The sequence below is a fragment of the Antechinus flavipes genome, chromosome 2 (genome assembly GCF_016432865.1).
Source record: "Antechinus flavipes isolate AdamAnt ecotype Samford, QLD, Australia chromosome 2, AdamAnt_v2, whole genome shotgun sequence".
NCBI classification, from domain to species: domain Eukaryota; kingdom Metazoa; phylum Chordata; class Mammalia; order Dasyuromorphia; family Dasyuridae; genus Antechinus; species Antechinus flavipes.
The window spans coordinates 24,099,387-24,117,319 of NC_067399.1; the positions used below are offsets into that span (position 1 = coordinate 24,099,387).

Here is a 17,933-nt window from a genome sequence, read left to right on the forward strand (position 1 = left end):
CCTGGCCCACGGTTAACCTTCCACCTCCTGAGGGTCACTCCCTGCTGCCAGTCTCGGCTGTGCCCCTGAGCACCCACAGAACCTGCTGGGCCTGCCGTCGTTGCAACCCTCAAGTCACCTGGCACACAGAAGGCACTGAATAAGAGGCCCATGTACTGGGGAGCAGGCCTTCTCCTGTTCCCATCTGTGCAGAAGGGGTCGGACCCTACGGCCTTGGCCGTTGCCCAATAGCTGTTAGTTACTTGGGCCCATCTCCCGCCCTTCCCTGAGGCCAGAGGCCCCGGAAAGCGGCTTCTCCCATTTCTTCTGCCATCCCCCATGGGGGTGTCTGGGGGGTGGTGGGGGATGCTCACTGCCAAGGGCTCGGGCATTGTTGCCGTTGGGTTAATTCCCCGGGTTCAGCTTCTCCTTCACTGGGAGGCCCCAAACTGAGGGCCAGCCTTTGCCTAGTCGCTCCAGCCCACCGAAGGCTTCTGCTCCCCGAGGACCTTGCTCGGGGCCCCCGAGGGGCTCGCCACAATGAGAGGGATGCGTCCCGACAACATGTATTTTCAAAATCTGCTTTTATTTACATTTCAAGTCAATCACATGCAAACATTATTTTTTTTAAAACAAGAATGTGATTAGCAAAAGATGCATTAGAATTTTAAAATAGCAATTAAATATACAAAAATAGAGCTTACAAAAACAGCGAATGTTTTCAAAAATATTCTGCTGCAGAATCCTTAGTATATAAATATGTCTATGAAACCAGAGGCTCAGAGTTTCATAAACTTTTGCAGGAGTTACACGATATCGACTTGAATCACCCAGGGGCAGCGAGCGCCACGTGGAGACCAGCTCGAGGAAGTGCCCGAGACACCGATCCAGTGGCTGGCCGTGCTCCCCTTCCCGGGGGTGGGGGAACTGTCTTATTCTTTCACCGGAGACTTTGTCTATCCATTCGTTAATACTGGATATCTTGCCTTGCGATTCATTGTTCTTTTAAAGGAGAACGACGTTCCGGCCATCCTGAGGGGCAACAAATGATAAACAGGAAGAGCTCCCCCGAACAGCAGTATCCCGGTCCTCTGGCGGGACGGACCAGGAGGCCGAGCCCCGTGCCCAGCTAACCAGATGGCACCAATGGGCCCAAAGGCTAAAAGAAGGGCTGGCGTCAGGCCCCGGGCAGCTCCAGTCCTATCAGAAAGAAGTCCTAGGGACGTCTGAGGGGTTCCGTTCTAGGAGAAATCGGTTCCAGCTCATGGGGGCGGAAATCAGAGTCCGATTTAGGGTTCTTGGCCACTCACACGGGAAGACGGGAGACTTAAATAATGCTGATGAGAACGACTGGTAACAAACCTCGATCCTAAATCTGAACTCCAAAATACGTAGTTTTCAAGATATTTTTACAGACTCTGGAATGGGAGTAAGCGTCCGAGTCCTGCCCACCAATCTTTGAGATTCTTAGCTTCATTTATGAAAAAAAAAAGCAGCGATTGATTCTCCCCCAAAGCCATCCGGTGGCAAAGTTCATCGCAGGAAGATTGCACAACACCCTTTCCTTTCCCCAACGATTGTTTGCAGTTTGGGTAAAGAAGGTTTAGTGACTCAGGATGTGGGTCTGAGAGAGGGATGGAGAGAACAAAGTCTGAAAAGGTCTGAAAAGTGCTTCTGCCGAGCCTTTCCTTTCAAGTTTCAGCTTCAAGGCTCAGGATTCAAGTGCTTTTGGCCCAGGGCCCGGCCAGCCCAATATTACGGGCAGGCCACGGAGAGCTGACAGCCCGTCCAGGACTCAGAAAAGACAAGAAGGTGGGGGCTGGGGGGGAGGGGAACTTTGCACGCGGCCCCCAGTGGACATGCCTCAGATGTGCTGTCAAGGATCTGCTTTCAAATGCTATCTCCATAATTACAGGCGGTTTAGCCGCCACTAGGAGCCTGGGCCTTCCCAGCCCACCGCCTGGAGAAGGAGACGGCTCTCCCCACCCGGCCCCTCCTCAGGGAAGGAGCACCCGTCTCGGGCAGCCCGGCACAAGCCATGGGACCCTTTCCTCCCCAAGCCCCCTGGGGCTCCATCTTCTCTAAGGAGCTGATGAGAAGGGGAGGTTTCAATGAGTCTCAGCACGGATGGAAAAGGTCTGACTAAAGCAAGGGCGGTCAGGGAGGGGGATGGTTTGGCTGGCTTGGGCCCGGGGCCACAGGAGGGCCCTGACGAGTCCATGTCCCATCTCTGGTTGTTTGGGCACTTAAAAGGTCAAATCTCAGCTTTTATGGCCAGGGTGAGGGAGGGAGTGGAAGGTTCCGTTTGTCTAGAAACAAGGAATTCCATTATGTCGTAACCGAGGATCTGCCTTGCTGGAAAGGAATGTGGTTCAAGAGCGATTCTGTGGTTCCGGATGGACTGACCGCGGCCGGGAAGGGCTCCCCTCCGAGAGATGGCTCACGGTCAGCCAGCCCGGAGAGCTCTGGGAGCCGTGGCCGGGCTGGGGCAGTGAGGGGGGAGGCCGAGGGGCGAGGGCGGCCCTGGGAGCCCGCCGGCACAGTGACCATCCCCGGCCACCCCTGCAGGTCATGGAGCGGTCTCATCGTGGTCGTGGTAACAATCTGACAGGGGAGATCCTAGTCATGGGGGGCTCATGAGGGAAACACGAGGGGGCTCTTACTCTGGACCGAACTCTCCAGGGGTGGGCTCCATGATTAGATCACAAGCCCTCAGAGGGCAGGGAGCCCAGCACAACGCCGGCCAGAGGAGGAGGTGCTGGCTACTCTTTCATTTCGTTTATTCACTGTCCCTAAATCCCTCCTGGGGGGGTCTCATCTGAGGAAGTGGAAAATGCTACAGATTCTGCAGCTAAGAAAGCGGGGAAGGCCCCAGCTGCCTCCCAGGCCCGGCATCGAAGGCCCCGCGTTCCTGTGTCCTGTCCCTGAGCCCCAGTGAGTACAAGAGATTCCGGGTCAGCAGCTGGAGGAGGCGAGTGAGTGGTTGGTGAAGGGTCGAGAAAGTCCAATTTTTTAGCTTCCTTTCTTCACATTTCAGTTAGAAACACACAAATCACTGATGGCTAAGTAGGCCAACGTCCCCAAAGGCCTAAACTTCCCCCTGGATCTTCACCAAGAGATGGGGAGCGACCAGTGACTTCCAGGGCTTTCAGATTGATTTCAGGGATCAAAGGGATTCTTTCCTCATTCCTCCTTTCTCGTTCTTGGATTCAGCACTGGCGCCTACACCTACGTTCTGTGTTGTTCTGGCCCGAGCACACGATCACAGTCCGCTTAGTATTTGTCAGAACCGGTCCGGGAAGGAGCAGGGAATGCCCCTGGCTGAGGTCATTGAGCAAGGCTGGGCCCAGAGGGTCTCTCCCTCACAAAGACTACGGGCTCTATACCTCCTTTCTCCGCTAGGTCAGGGTCACGAGGCTTAAGGGACCGGGAGAAGTGACTGGCTTTTGGCACGGGGTCCTCAAACTCCATCACAGGAGCTGATGACGAAGCAGAGCCGAGATTTCTTCCGATCAATCGCTTGCTCAACATCATCCACTTTGCGTATTGACAAATGTCAAGATGGATTCGTGGGGACGGCTCGGACTTTCTGCTTAATCAGTGTAAACACACACAGTACGGACACCAGGTGGAGTCTGTTGGGACATTTGTACCCATTTGGACTCCGGTCCGATCTGCGAATGAGAAGACATTTTGATTTTGCTACTTTGGCCTTCGTTGGGCGGAGCTAAGTTGGAATCATACAGTCAACGTCTGAACAGGCTTTCAGCTGGAAAGAATATTTGAGATATTGGACTGAAATGTTTTGCCCTTAAAAAAAAAAACAGTCCCTTGCTGAGGTCCCTACTCAAAGCAGCAGAGCAAGAGCACCCAAGGGTGTAGTCCTTCAGACAGCGGGGTCGGAGGGGACGGGGAGCACAAGCTAAAAGCTTCACCCGTCCCCAGATTTCTGCCTTTTATTTTGATCGTGGCCCCCTATGGAAGAAATGGCACTTATTCCAAAGCTGTTCCATGTTCCTGGAAATTTCTAGGCTGTAAACAATGTAACTACACTGTATAGATCCAGAGACAAGCCCAATATTCTCTTTTAACATTGGTCACTAAAAATATTTTACTGTAAACCTGTTTCATCAAGTTCAGGGGAATCTATTGGTTTCCCGGCATTTAAGGACTGCCAGAAATGCAGACAAGGAAAGCGCTAAGTCAGAGGGGAGGCGGGAGTGCTTATAACTGGTATCCTTTCCTTAATGGCTCAGAAAATAAGCATGGAGCCCAACAGGTTAAAGCTCTACTATAAAAAGAGCCTTCCCTTCCACTCCCTTGTTCAAGAACCGGGACAGGACCGGCAGAACCCCCCAGATCAGACGTGGGGAGGAGTCCGCCGCTCCCCAGAACAGCAGTTCCCATCCTTTTCCTTTCCTAGCCCCCGAACCGTGGGAATCCCTTTTTGATTTCTAGTGGGTGGTGGGGAGGGGGGAGGGGGGCGCCGTGGGAAGCACTCGAGGATGAAATCTTTTGCTTCCAGTTCAGCCTTGGCTGCCGTGTTCCCGCGGGTGGGGGACATGATAAAGGCGGGAAGGCCTCGCCCGGGAAGGGGCTGGGCTGGGCTGCGGGAAGAGCCGGCGAGGCCGTGCGCTTCTTTCTAAGAGCTAACTTACAACATATTCTGGTACCCCCAAAGATCAGCTACTTTTGGGTCACGTCTACAAAAGTCTGAGTGCAAGAGACAGAGCCATCTCTGGCTTCTATAAATACGCTTTTTGCTCATGTTTCCAGGGCCAAGTACAAAGCTAAACACACAACCGAGGCCTCCTTAATCCTGGCTGCCCAACACAATATTTACAAGTTCAAATATTTTTTAAAATTCGGAGCGGGGGCTCCGCCGGGGGCTGGTTTCCGAGCAGCGCCTGAGAGCTAACTGGAAACTAATCAGAACAAGAGATGGGTAGAACTGGGGTCAAACGGAGGGGTTTGGGGAGAAGCGGGGCAGGGAACGGTTGTGGGCCCAGCCTGGGACCGGGCAGGTAGGTGCTTTTTGGGGGGCTGACTTTCAGGGGCGCTGGGGTCCAATCTGACCGCACGGTCACTAGTATATCCGCTGGCGGCCCAGTTCCCGGAGGCTTACTGAGTCATCGGGGAGGGCGCCGCCCCGGTCCAGACGCTCCCTTGAGCCCTTGGGTCTCGGCTATCGCCACCCCAAGTCCGGTGACTCAGTTCGGGCCAGCCGGAAGTCCCGGTGAGAACCCGCCGACTCCTGGCCGGGCCGCGCGGACCACCCCCGCTCTTTCCCCGGCTCCTTAATGCCGACCACCGGTGACAATCCAGTGCGGAGGGCCGTGGGGCCTTGCCCAATCCGGCCCGCAGCGGCTCCGGACTTTCACCGGAACCACGGGATTCGGAGATCCAGGATCAGGGCGCCGGTGGGTCTGGGGCGGGCCGGCTCATCCGCTCGGGGAGCTTCACGCTTGCTCTCTGGGGGGGCTCGGCCTGGCGGTCCGGGGTCCAGCCCCCGAGGCTCAGCCCGCAGTCCCTCCTGCCACACTTACCCTCCCCCACTCTTGCTTATCCTAGGCAAACTCTGGGCGGGCACAGGGGCTGGGGCCGCACGCGGGGTGACCCCCCCCCCATCCGCGGGCCCTCCGTGCCAGGACGTGGGAGGGCGGCCGAGGCTTCCGGTGGCTTCGGGACCCAAAGGAGCAGCTCTTCGGGAGGGCCGGGGATCACTGGTGCATCTGTGCGGGGCGGCCGGGTGGGGGGCGAGCGGCCCTCCGCCTGGGGTTCTTCGCGATATCGTGTGCCCGAGTGCGTCCTGGGGGCGGGGCTAGACTATGTTCTCGGCCCCGGGGAGGGGGCCCTGCGGGGGGCCGCGGTCCTGCTTACTGTGCAGCTGCGCCAGCTGCAGGACCGGCATGTTGCACAGCGGGCACACTTTCCGGACCTCCAGCCACTTGATGAGGCACCTGCAAGTGAAAGACAAAGGGACAAGGGGCGTCAGTGCCCTGCGGCAGCCCGTTCCCGGGGGGCGGCCCCCACACCTTCCTGACGGCCTTCCCGAGGCACTGACACGTAAGGCTCCAACCCGGGGGCTGAAGCCCAAGAGTGGGGCTGCTCTGCTTCAGTCTGGGGGCACCGGGCCGTCCCCCCATTCTCCGGCGCTGCCCCGGGCGGCCACATCCCAGACAGCCAGCGCCCGTCCCGGCCCTCGTCTAGTAAAAGTCCCTCCTGTGCGCGGGGTTCTTGGTCACTCAATATTCCCTAAAGGAATAGATTGTCTTGGAAGGTGGGGAAGTGGAACGGACTCTTCTTGGAGAAAAACGGAGCAAATGCAATTATTTTAGGCCGTCAGGAAAATGCTCAGCAAGAGAATGAGTATATTTTTCCAAACCCCATGTCCCGGATTCCGGTTTAAAGCCATAACACGCGCTGACCAGATTATTTTGCTCACGAGCCATGACCTCCAAGCGGACAGCGCCGGGCCCTGGGCCGCCGCTGCTCTGGCTCTAACAGGGCAGGGGTGTGGGCGGCTGGGGGTGCTTTCCTTCCTTTCCCCTTGATGATTTGCCATCTACTCTCACGCCATAAACTTCACTTTGTACCCAACTGCGAAGCCTCCTGTCCGCTGGAAATCTCCTTTCCAAATGTAGCAAAGAGTCAAAGACAAAAGTTTTGTCCCTGTGACTCTTTCCAACAACGAGGTGACTCGGGCCAGTTCCAAAGGACTTGGGATGGAGAGGGACCTCGGCACCCAGTGGGGACCACGGCACAGCCTTCTCCCTCTTTCTGCTGTCGTTTGCTTGCTTTTTGCTTTCTTTCTCATCTTTTGTGCAGCAAGATTACTGTATAAATGTTTACATATATTGGATTTAACATGTATTTTAACGTGTTTAACGTATATTAGATTACTTGCCATCTAGGGGTGGGAGTAGGGAATAGAAAATGGGTTTTCTGGGATTTAGTAAACATAGCCCAAAATAAAAGGGGCAACAGAGGGGTGGATCTGACCTTGGCCGATGGCATTAGTGTGGAGGGGGTCCCTAGTCCCCACGGGGCCTTAATTTAAAGCTGCACAATCCTGTCACTGATGTAAGTACACCACAACATGCAAGAGCCCCATACTCACTTCCTGTGGAAGGCGTGCTTACACGGGCAGATACCCAATTCATCTTTGGGCTTGAAATCTTCCAAACAGACCGCACAGATCTGAAAGAAACATTCCCAAGTGAGAGGGACTCCTTGCTGGAAACAGCAGCCCGGGTGACCCCCAAGCCCGGGGCCCTCCTCACCCTGCAGGGACGGAGCATCCCCCTCACCCCCAAATGTGGCTCTTTCTCAAACATGACTGAAGCTTTGGGGAAACAAAAGCCAGGAGTCGGGGAACACTCCAGGAGAGGGCTCGGGGCTGTCCTGGCTCTGGCTCTGGCCACTCAAGTCCTGTGATCACAATTCAACTGGAGCCAGACCCTGAGGCAAGGAGCAGCTCACTGGGCTCCCCAGGTTCCGTGAGCCTTCCCGAAGCACTTTTCACACGGGTATCGGATTCTCACAAGGTCCCTTACTGTCCAGGCAGACTAACTACTGAGTGTTCATTTAAAGCTAGATTTGAACTCAGGTCTTCTTGTGGGCAGGCCCAGTGCTGGGACCCCACGGTGCATCTGCTCATTATAGGGCCTTCGATTCTGATTCGTCATAATTTAGAAAGTTTTGAAAACATAGAAAGGGAACAGAGAAACCAAGCCAACTGTTGGGAACAGTGGCAGAATTTTCCCGGGGCTGTGGTGTTGGGGGGAGGGAGGGGGCAAGCTAACGGGGTAGGGGGGCACGAAGCTGCTTTCTCCTGCTTCCCTTTCCTCACCAGGAGCATAAAAGGTCTAAGAGAAACAGCCAAGCAGAGGGTGGGAATCTGCTCCCCGTTCCCCTCCTCAGGCCCCTGGGCCCAGCTTCTCGCTCTGGGGGGGGGCAGCGGGGAGCCCCCTCAGAAAGCTTCCCCGCAGAGCACCGGGAGCCCACAGGGGGCGGGGGCGCCGGGGTGCCCAGAGGTGGGCGGGTAGTGCCCGGGAGCGCGGGTTATCTTAGGGCAGGACGTGAGCCTTTCAGGGGTCATGGGAAAGGGTCCCTCCGGCTCAGGGGCCGTGTCTTGGTCTCCTTCCCGCTGAGATGGGAGCACTATACACAGCCCGTGGGCTGGCGCTAAGATCTCTATACACCTCCGGGGACGGGCGCCTCACCCGGGTTCATTCGACACAAAAGAAAAAGTGTTTTTAAAGTGGCTGACTCCGTGCTCAGAAAAGTCCTACTGAGCCGGGTTACGGTGAGGGGAGATCTGGGTCCTGGGGCACCCAGGGGGGCCGGGCGGAGCCTCTCCTCTCTCAGGGCTGGCCCCGAGGCCAGAGTCTTTCCCTTGGAAGGGTCAAGCCTCCGCTACACAGGCTGCCTCTCTCCCTCCTCTTCATCTTCATCTTTTTTTCCTCCTCCTCCTTTTCCTTCTCCTCCTTCTCCTCCTTCCTCCTCCTCTTCCCCCTCCTCCTCCTCAGGATGCTCGGGCCTTTTCCAGGATTCTGGATAAAACAATCTGAAGGCCTCGGGTCTCAAAGCCTACAGCCCCGGGGGATGCCGAGGCGTGGGTCCATAGGAGACCAGGGAGAGGTATCAGGAAGGGTCCCGTCCTGCACTTGACACACGCCAGGAAGTCCAAGTACTTGCCACGAGGTAGGAGGGCCTGGGTTCGAATCCCACCTCTGCCTCTGACGACGCTGATGTCCCCGTGGCCTTGGACAAACCATCTTCCCCCAGGCTTTGGCTTCTCTGTCGCTGAAGTCCTTCCTTCTCTAGAGCCAGGATCGCATGGAAGCGGACGGAGATGGAGGACCCAGCTGACCAGCCCCAGGCGCGCCACAGAATTCTGGGCAAACCGTTTGTTCTGTGGCTTCAGACTTCCTTTTCCTTCTTTGGGACAGTCTGGCGCACCTTCGTCCTGACTTGTAGTAACGGAGAAGTGAGAGAAACCGCTTTCAATGCTCGATTCCATTTAGAGGGCCCAGAAGGGCAGCCATGACTTCAGGACGGCTCCGTGTCCGGTGTCCGTGCCTGTAGGAGTGACTCATGACAGCCGTGCCAGACAATGCCCCCCCTCGTCCGTCAGTCGGGCTCAGTGGGCTGCGCCAAGGAGCCCCCGACCCGCTGAAGAACGCCCAGGTCACGACCCCTGATCCAGCACAAGGCCGACGGCCCCGCTGCTTCCAAAATCACAGTATTCTTCACAAACACGAGTCTTTTCCCACGACTGCCGACAAGATGGAAGGCGGGAGAGCAGTGTGTGCCCCAGGCCTCCGTATTCCTCTTGGGTACGGCTGCGCCCTTTGCCTGCCAGGGCCCTCCCCCTGAGGACTTGCAGCATGGCCGGTCCAGGTGTCCTCGGGGCGTCGGGTCGGAGCCAGCCCTTTCCCGTGACTTGCTGCCTCCTAGCCGTCCTCCCAGAACCAAACCCAGGCTCCCGATCCCTCCGCAAGCCAGGCTGGGGCCATTTCAGAGGCAGGAAGGAGCTCAGCAGCCAGGCAGCCCGGGCCAGGCGGAGTCCCCATTCTGTCAGCGCTGACGGGGCCGTCCAGCTGCTTCAGGCCCAGGGACGGCTCAGTCCCCTCGGGACGGCCCAGCCCCCTCAGGACGGCTCAGTCCCCTCGGGATGGCTCAGCCCCCTCGGGATGGCTCAGCCCCCTCGGGACGGCCCAGCCCCCTCGGGACGGCCGTCCGCTTCAGCCCTGAAGCTCCCGCCCTCCCTTCTGCGGCCAGTCACCGGACATTAAGTGCCCGCTCTGTGCTGGGCGCTGTGCTAAGTGCTGGGGACACCAAGGTCCACAAGCAGCCCTGCCCTCGAGGGGCTCACGGTCTGGTGGTGGAGATGATATAAAGACAGCAAGCGGTGCCCGAGATAAATGGGGCATGACCCCCAGCGGGGAGGGGAGGCTCAGGGAGAAGCACTGGGGGAGCCGGGCAGGCCAGCGGGGGAAGCAGAGGAGGGAGAGCGCTCCAGGCCCCGAGCGGGTCGGGGGCAGGGGTGGGGCTGGCTTATAAGGGCTTTCCTCCCAACCTGAGGGTGTGTATCCGGACCTGGAGGCCCCCGGGAGCTCTGGGAATTTACTGGGGGGGGGGGGGGCAGCCCTGTTGAGCCGGACTTTGGCTGCTGAACGGTGGGAACCTCGGGGAGGAGACCCAAAGCAGATGGAGGCTACAGTCCAGGGAGGGAGGAGGGTCTGCATCAAGGGGAGGCCGGTGTGAGAGGAGAGACGGGGAGATTATCAGAGAGGGGTTGGCCTCCAGAGGAGGTCGGATGCCGCCACAGGCTTCCTGGAAGCTCCGTCTCCCTTAATTCAGACTGGGAATGAACTCGCTTTCTTGGCCACCAGACTGACGCCCAGGACGCTCGCAGTCCGCCAAAACCCAGAGACCCTTTTCAGAGCTCCTGACTATCCATCTCTCCCACTTTATGGGTATGAAGTGGTTCTCTGGTGTCCAAGTTTAAAACGTGACCTCCCACCCCAGTGAGTTCCATTTTCTCCCCCCACCCCAGGGTTTAGCTTGTTGGAAGGCGCTCTCTCCCTTCTCGCTCTGGGCCGCCTGCCACCGTGGGGACCGGGCACCTTTCTCCCAGTCCCGACACTGCAGAGCCGGCACAGAGCCCTGAGTGGCTCCCCTGGAGACTTCCTGCGGGGGTCCATTTACTGTGATTCTGAGTCTGGCCAAGCAACCGGCTTTGAATCCATCTGATGTTATTATCATCTTGGATCCATAGTTTTCCTTCTCTGAAGAAGGGCATAAGTTACTTTATCCAAATTTTTGCTGAGATCTAGTGATCCAGAGGATTCTGCTCATCCGATTAAGCTTAGTAACTGTCAAAAAGGAAATAGTCTGTCATGAACTCTTCTTGATGCAGTCAAGCTGGGCTCTGTGACCACGACTTCCCTTTCTGAGTGTTCACCATCCCTCTCTCTCTCTCTCTCTCTCTCTCTCTCTCTCTCTCTCTCTCTCTCTCTCTCTCTTTCTCTCTCTCTCTCTCTCTGTCTGTCTCTGTCTCTCTCTGTCTCTGTCTATCTCTCTCTGATTCTCTTTCTATCTCTGTCTCTGTCTCTGTGTCTCTGTGTCTCTCTCTCTCTTTTTTTCTCTGTCTCTCTGCGTGTCTGTCTCTCTCTCTCTCTCTGATTCTCTCTTTTTCTCTTTCTTTCTCTGATTCTCTCTCTTTTTCTGTCTCTGTCTCTCTCTCTGATTCTCCGTCTCTCTCTCTCAAACCAACCATCTCTTTAATGAAATGCTTAAAACAACCAATAGCAAACAATTAGTAAAAAATTAAAACCCGCATACAGATGAAAGTCCAGAAAAAGTCTGGGTGCCTCTATCTACTCTGTGGCCCCAGACCTGCGTCCTGCCAGCCTGTCCTTGTCTGACCAGTTGCTATGGGTCCCTGAGCCAAGTGGAGTAAGGGCTGGCTGTCCCAGCTGCCCTGGGGCTGAAGTCACATGATGGCTCTCATGGTCTCAGGCATTCCAGAACCTCGGTTCAATTGCTCACTAGTTTCAGTATCAATAGTAAAACAACATTCAATGTGTAACCATTTTTGCTCCGTTGGTAATCATTTAATCAGCACACGGCGCCAAGTATTGTTTAAGACATTGTTTTGTTAGGCTCCAGGAATGCACAAAGGAAAACACTTTGGTGCAAGACTCCTGCCACCGAGAGACCGGGGGAGAATGGGCCGGGGAAGTTAAGCAGCCACAGGGGGATCCCTGGGAAAAGCCGAGTGGTTCTGTTGGGCTCCACGTCCCGGCTGGCTCAGCGGCATCACTGAGGCAGAGGAAAGGGCGGGGGTCGTCGGCAGAACCATGTACCATGCACCCCCCCAGAAAGGCAGGTCCCTAAGCAGAAGGGACAACACTACCATCGCCTAAGTCTGAAAGCCGGCTTAGAACCAACTCGTGGCCCTCACAGAAGGTTTCAGAGGATGCAGGCATTTGGGTGTGGAAAGGTTAGAATCCAGCAGAGATCAGGGTGAGTCTCAAACCCGGGTCTGTTTAACCAGCATTGGGCCTGACGAGCTGGGAGAGAACCGTGGAAAATGAGCTTTTTGATAAAGGAATCTGAGTAAAGGGAAAGGGAGTTCACAGAATTCACTTTGCAAAGTTTTGATGACTCTTGAAGACCTGAGTTCAAATCCTGTTTCTGATCCCTGTTGGGCAACTTAACCTCTCGATGCCCCTGAAACTCTAAAATATAAACTGCAGAAGAGCTGGCAGTCTGAGCTAGAAGCAGAACTTCTTACTGATTCCACCCTGAAGTCTTATTAACTGAAAACCTATTGCAGATAATGCTCGTCAGTAATAACGCATTTAAAATCCAACCCTCTATGAAGTCATAACTCACTCAAATGCCCCTTGGCTGACTGCCCATTTTATAAGCTGCATTAGCAAATTAACAGCCTCCAATTTTTTTTTTTTTTTACTTAATATTGTATTTCTCTAGAATCAATTGAGTTTGGGGAGGACATGGCTGGAGTCATGCTTAATGTGGAGGAGGGGAAGGAATACAGAAACCTTTACAAATACGAAGTTATGATAAAAGTTGTATAATAAATGGGTAGCTTAAAAAACTCTAACCCAACAACTTGGGTTTTGGGAAGACCACTCCCTCTTCCTATGTATTCATTCGGTGTCCAAATCTTGATCCCCTGCTCTCAATTTGTAGGGACCATCCCCTAGCTTCCCTTGGATCCCTATACTAGTCTCCCAAGTGGCTTCTCTGGTTCAGGTCTAATCCTTCTTCCACACAACAGCCAGAGGGACAGAAATAGGCTGAACTCTGTCTCGAGGGCCCCCTGCCCTAGAATGAGTCAGTGGCTTCTTGTTGATTCCTAAGATAAAAGTCCAAACTCTTGTTTGGCATCTAAAGCCTTTTCCCACTTGATCTGCAGGCCTGGTTTTCCCTTTGTTGTCCCTCGCACACATTATGAGCGGGCCTGCCAGACCTTCACTGCTGACCTTATGCCTGACATTCATCTCCGGCCGTATCTCTGACCATTGACCCCCGGGGCCTTCTTCTCCTCCAGGAGAAGCCCTTGATCCTCCCACAAAGTATTGACTCGTATTGACGGCGCACACTTCCAGGGATGCAGTACGGGTCCTTTTTCTCCTCATGGGATGGACGGAAACTCCTCCAACGTGGAGCCCTCTTGAATTCTGTTCCTCGTCACTCCTTCCCGGTCCAGGACCAGGCCTCTGAGCCGGGCGGCAGCATCTGTGCTTTGTCTCCTTCCTTTCTCCTTTCGGGGCTGTCTTCCCTGTTAGCAGGCAAGCTTTTTTGAGGGCAGGGATTTACATTTTTGCATCTCTGACACTTGGCAGAGTGTCTGGAACACGAATTAAAGATATATTCATTTATTTATTCAGAGCCCTACACGTATAGAGGCCCTGAAGAAATTTGACGATCTGAACACAGAGTACAAGAATTTGAATAGAACCTGGAAATTCTTTACATACATTTAACAATTCAATCCAATGAGCGTTTATTGTGTATATCCTATGGCCGAGGTCCTGTGCTAGATGTCCCTGCCCTCTGAGTGCTCACAGACAGTGAAACGCGTCCTTGTGCTGCCCACTGTTCACTGCAGATCATCCCTCTTGCTTCCTCCTGACATCAGAAGGATGCCAGTGGAGCTTTCTGGCTCTCCCCTTCTCTCTCCTGCCATGTGTCCCGTTCCCCTTCCCACTGTTCTTTGGAGTTTCTCATCGGTTCTTTCCATTGCCCTGTACTGGATCCTCACTCTGGGTTTTTGGAGGAAGTGTGTACCGTGTTCTACCAGCACAGTGGCTGTCATGTTGAAAAGAAGGATCTTTGCTTTTACGGGGGCTTGGGATCAGTAAAAGAGCTTGGCAATTTCCTAAAAGCGACTTAGCCGCCACCTTGTTTCTCTTCATTTCACGTCTATCTGTACAGTCTGTCCCAGATACACAAACTGTTGGACAAGCTCTGTAGCGTATTCAAGTTTCTGCTGAAATGTGGGCAATAGACATTCTTCTTTTCCCTATTCTGCAGGGAGGGACGGGCCAAATTCCTTCAAGGGCTTTCAGATTTCTTTTGAGAGGATCTGCAATATCCGGGGGCTGACATAATTTTCAAAGTGCCATCTGCCAACGCCCATGCGTCGGTATTACTCAGAGATCCGGGACAGCGCAGCAGCAAGACCGAGGCAGGAATCCTTGAGGAGACGTGGTCCTCAAGATATGAAACCTTCAGTGTAAACACGGTGTGATTTCTGGAGCTGAGGGAGACCGGGCCATCGGGAAGTCAGAAAAAGTTTCCTGGGGGAGGCGCTTTGAAGGAAGCTAATGACTTAAGGATTGTTTCGTACCATGTCGGAACCTCCTCACTTCTGTAATTTCAGAGGTCGTCCTGAGAAATGTAGGCTCAAACTTGAACAACAAGCAGGGATAGTCTTGCCAATAAAAAGAGACAAACTGGTTTGCTGAAAAGTAACCCTGACTTTATCCCATGTGACCAGTAATCTCTTGACAACCAGCCATTACCTGGGCATCTTTTCATTCCATCGGGTGATATGGGCCTCCAGGGAATGCCAGGTGACTGAAATCTCTTCATTCTTTGCTCATACCCTCTCTCCCTCCCTTTCTTTTCTTCTTTTCAGTTGTGAATTCTGCCCCTCCTCCAGCTCCTCCCTCACCCATCAGAATAGCAAGAAATAAGATATCTATTATCCACAAGAAGCAGTGCAAACCTGTTTCTATATCAGTTGTGCTGCAGAAGAAAAACAAGAAAAGCAAAGGGAAGGAGGCGGGCTTCAGTCTGCATCCAGTTCCTCCTCCAGAAGTGGGCGGCATTTCTCACTTCGGGGTCGTTTGGAGCCGCTGATCATTCACAGTGTTGCTGTGGCTCTCGGTTCTTCTCACTTCACTTTGCATCAGTTCATACAAGTCTTCCTGTGAGCTTTGGGGCACGCCCTACGCGTCATTGCTCTCAGCCCCACAGCGTTCCGGCTTGGGCCCATGCCTTGTTCTGCTATTCTCCAACTGACGGGAATGCCCTTGATGTCCAGTTGCTACCACAAGAAGAAGGCTACAAGTGTTTTTGCTCATCATCCATTGCACTTTCCTTTCATTCCTTTGGGATGCGGACTTCGTAGTTACACTGCTGAGCCATGGGGTATACACAGGTGTATGGTCCTTAGGACAACTGCTCTCCAGAAAGGTTGGATCAGTTCACGAATCCACCAAACAGTGCATTAATGTTCCAGTTTTTTCACATTCGCTGCAACATTTGTCATTTTCATTTTCTGTTGGGTTAGCCAATCTGATAAGTATCAGGGAGGATCTTAGAGTTGTTTTAATTTGCATTTCTCCAATCAGGAGTGATTTAGAGCTTTTTTCCAAATATGACAATGGATAACTTTGATTTCTTCTTTTGAAGACTGCCTGTTCACATCCTTTGACCATTTGCCAATTGGAGAATTTATCTTTCTGTTTCTAAGTCTTCTTTTCTTAAAATCACTCTCTTTCATTATCTTTTCCCTTAGTTTTTTTTTTATCCATCTTGCTTCCAAACCAGTAACACTTGAATATGAAATAATAAGAAAGTAGCAAGACATAGAAGATACTTAATGACTGATTAAAATGCTTTCTCTAGTGCTATCTACCCAATGAGTTCTCTGTTAATATAAAATAATTGATCTCAGTGGCTCTGAGATAATAAACTCACCAGAAGAATCCAGTGACCACCTTTGATAATTTTAAGAATTATGCAAATTGGGACTTTTAAAATTAGTTGTTTATCTGAATTACAAAACAGTGGGCAATAGATAACAGTTATGGGGAAGTAATAATAATACAATAATGATCATATATATAATTTTAAGGTTTGCAAAGCACTTTCCAAATATTACTTTATTAGAATTATATTAAAATAATCCTGGGAGGTAAGTACTATGATTATTTCCATTTTGTTGATATGGAAACTGAGGCCAGAACACATTAAGTGATTTGCCCAGCTAGTGCCTGGGGTAGCGACTCAGGTCTAATTCAGGGCCTTCTGGTAGGGTACAATGCTATTTGGCTGCTTAATTTTCTGTTGTGAGAGATTATTCTCCATAGTGTTTATACGGGGAAGAAAATGACTAATTTTTTAAAAAAGATCTCAGCTATAATAAGCACAGAGAAAATCTTGAGCTGTTTTAAGTATTATGGAGAACCAATCAGTTAAACTTTAAAAAATGCTTTATATGAGTGTATCACGATGAGTGTATCATCACATTGTCTATCAGCTGGGTTTAAAGCCGCGGTAGGATATAGGAGTGAAAAGAATTCCTGTCTGTAGTTCCGGGTTGAAGGGTAATGCTAATAAAGTATAAGTATGAGGATGTCCTTGTGAGCTGGTGAATTTTCTGGTCCGTGGTCATCAAGCCCATCCCTCCGCTCTGGCCCTTCACCCCCAACATTTGTCTTTGCTCCTGAGCAGCCACAAGTAAAACTGCATAAAGGAACCCTTAGCAAACCATTCTGTTTAAAACAAGGATACTCCTAGTTAACCACCACACAAGATTCACTACTCACCTCATGCAAATTCAGCTCTTTTACTTTTTCTTTTAATATAACCTGAAAAAGAAAAGCTTAAGTTTTTATGCTGATCTCTTTGTGTTCCCAGAATTTGTTGTTATTCTATTTACAAGGTTTTAACAGCTTTTCTTCTGCACAGCCAGCTCATTTCATAAACATCAATTTAATGTTTATCAGAATTTTTTGTTTGAAATGATATTACATAGCATTTTAATTAATTATTTTATAAACCACGTTCAGAAACCCTTTACTCACTCCCAAGACAATTGAATTCAAATGTTTAAATGTTTCTCCTAATTGAAGGATATAAAAAAGGGACAATGGTTAAAATAAATGTCAAAATGATGAGGTCCCTTTCAACTCTAAGAAGCCAAAAAAAGGGGGGCATATTTTCTAGGCTAAAATTAGTTTTATGTTGTAGAAATTGCTTTTCAATTTAAAACAAAAAATAAGGAAGTCATGTTGGAGAATAAAAATTCTAGAACTGAGGCAGATCTCTTCCCTAGTCCCAACAAAGAAGCAAAATGACTTTGATGGTAAGTCATGTTAAAAACATTACAATCCCATATTACCATTTTCTGCCTTGGGAATGCATGCCATGTTCCAACATGATATTACTAATCTCACTCCCTCAAAGATAAGTTTACTTTCCCCTTTGGAGACAGTTTTGCTTTCTGACCCACTGCAGGGTCCAGTTTCACTTTCTGAGTCTGCCCACATACGGCTGTTGTGTTGATGTTCCAACGTTATCGGAGGAGACGAACAGAAAGTAATATTTCTATGAGTTACTTGCTACAGTTAAAGGGCAACCAATGCTAAAAATACAGTTGAACTACTAAACGTCTCTTTTATTATTTTCAACTGTTTGTTTACGAGACAAAAAAAGTTGTGAACTTAGAACTGTTATTTTTGAAGAACCCTTAAGAATATTTGATAGAATAGGAGACAATTGCTAACAGATAAAAGCACGTTTTGGGGCTTTCTTGGCCAAATTTGAAGATCATTCACACAGAAAATTGAGAACTATTGACTTTATCGGGGTCGGGGTTCATTTGGCTAGATCATCCCTCGGAAACCTCTGTCCAATGGTCTGCTAGATACTTCATTAGCAAAGGATGTACAAGCTGATAAAGCGGTATCTGAGAAGGTATTAATTCCTACCATGAGATGCTCCACTGAAATCAAAGCCGAAATGAAGATTAATTGCATGGATACTGGCAAAATCGCCATTTTAAAGGCTAGGGTGTTTTAATTCTAGACCGAGAAGCTACTAGAGCGATTAGGATCAATGCAAACCACAGAGTCCACATGAAACAGCTTCAGCTAACATTTTTTATCCTGGTTCCCTTA

General features: G+C 51.6%; 1 protein-coding gene across 1 annotated transcript in view; it reads right to left on the bottom strand.

Moving 5' to 3' along the window:
• Window positions 1–546: 546 nt before the first annotated feature.
• Window positions 547–17,933, bottom strand: part of RNF24 (ring finger protein 24) — an 83,403-nt gene continuing 66,016 nt past the window's right edge. Inside the window, exons 4-6 of the mRNA XM_051974332.1 lie at window positions 16,581–16,622; window positions 7,100–7,179; window positions 547–5,939 (exon numbers count right to left, since the gene is read on the bottom strand). Of these exons, the coding sequence (XP_051830292.1) occupies window positions 5,801–5,939; window positions 7,100–7,179; window positions 16,581–16,622 (261 nt within the window). The 3' untranslated portion in view covers window positions 547–5,800. The remainder of the gene's footprint in view (window positions 5,940–7,099; window positions 7,180–16,580; window positions 16,623–17,933) is intronic.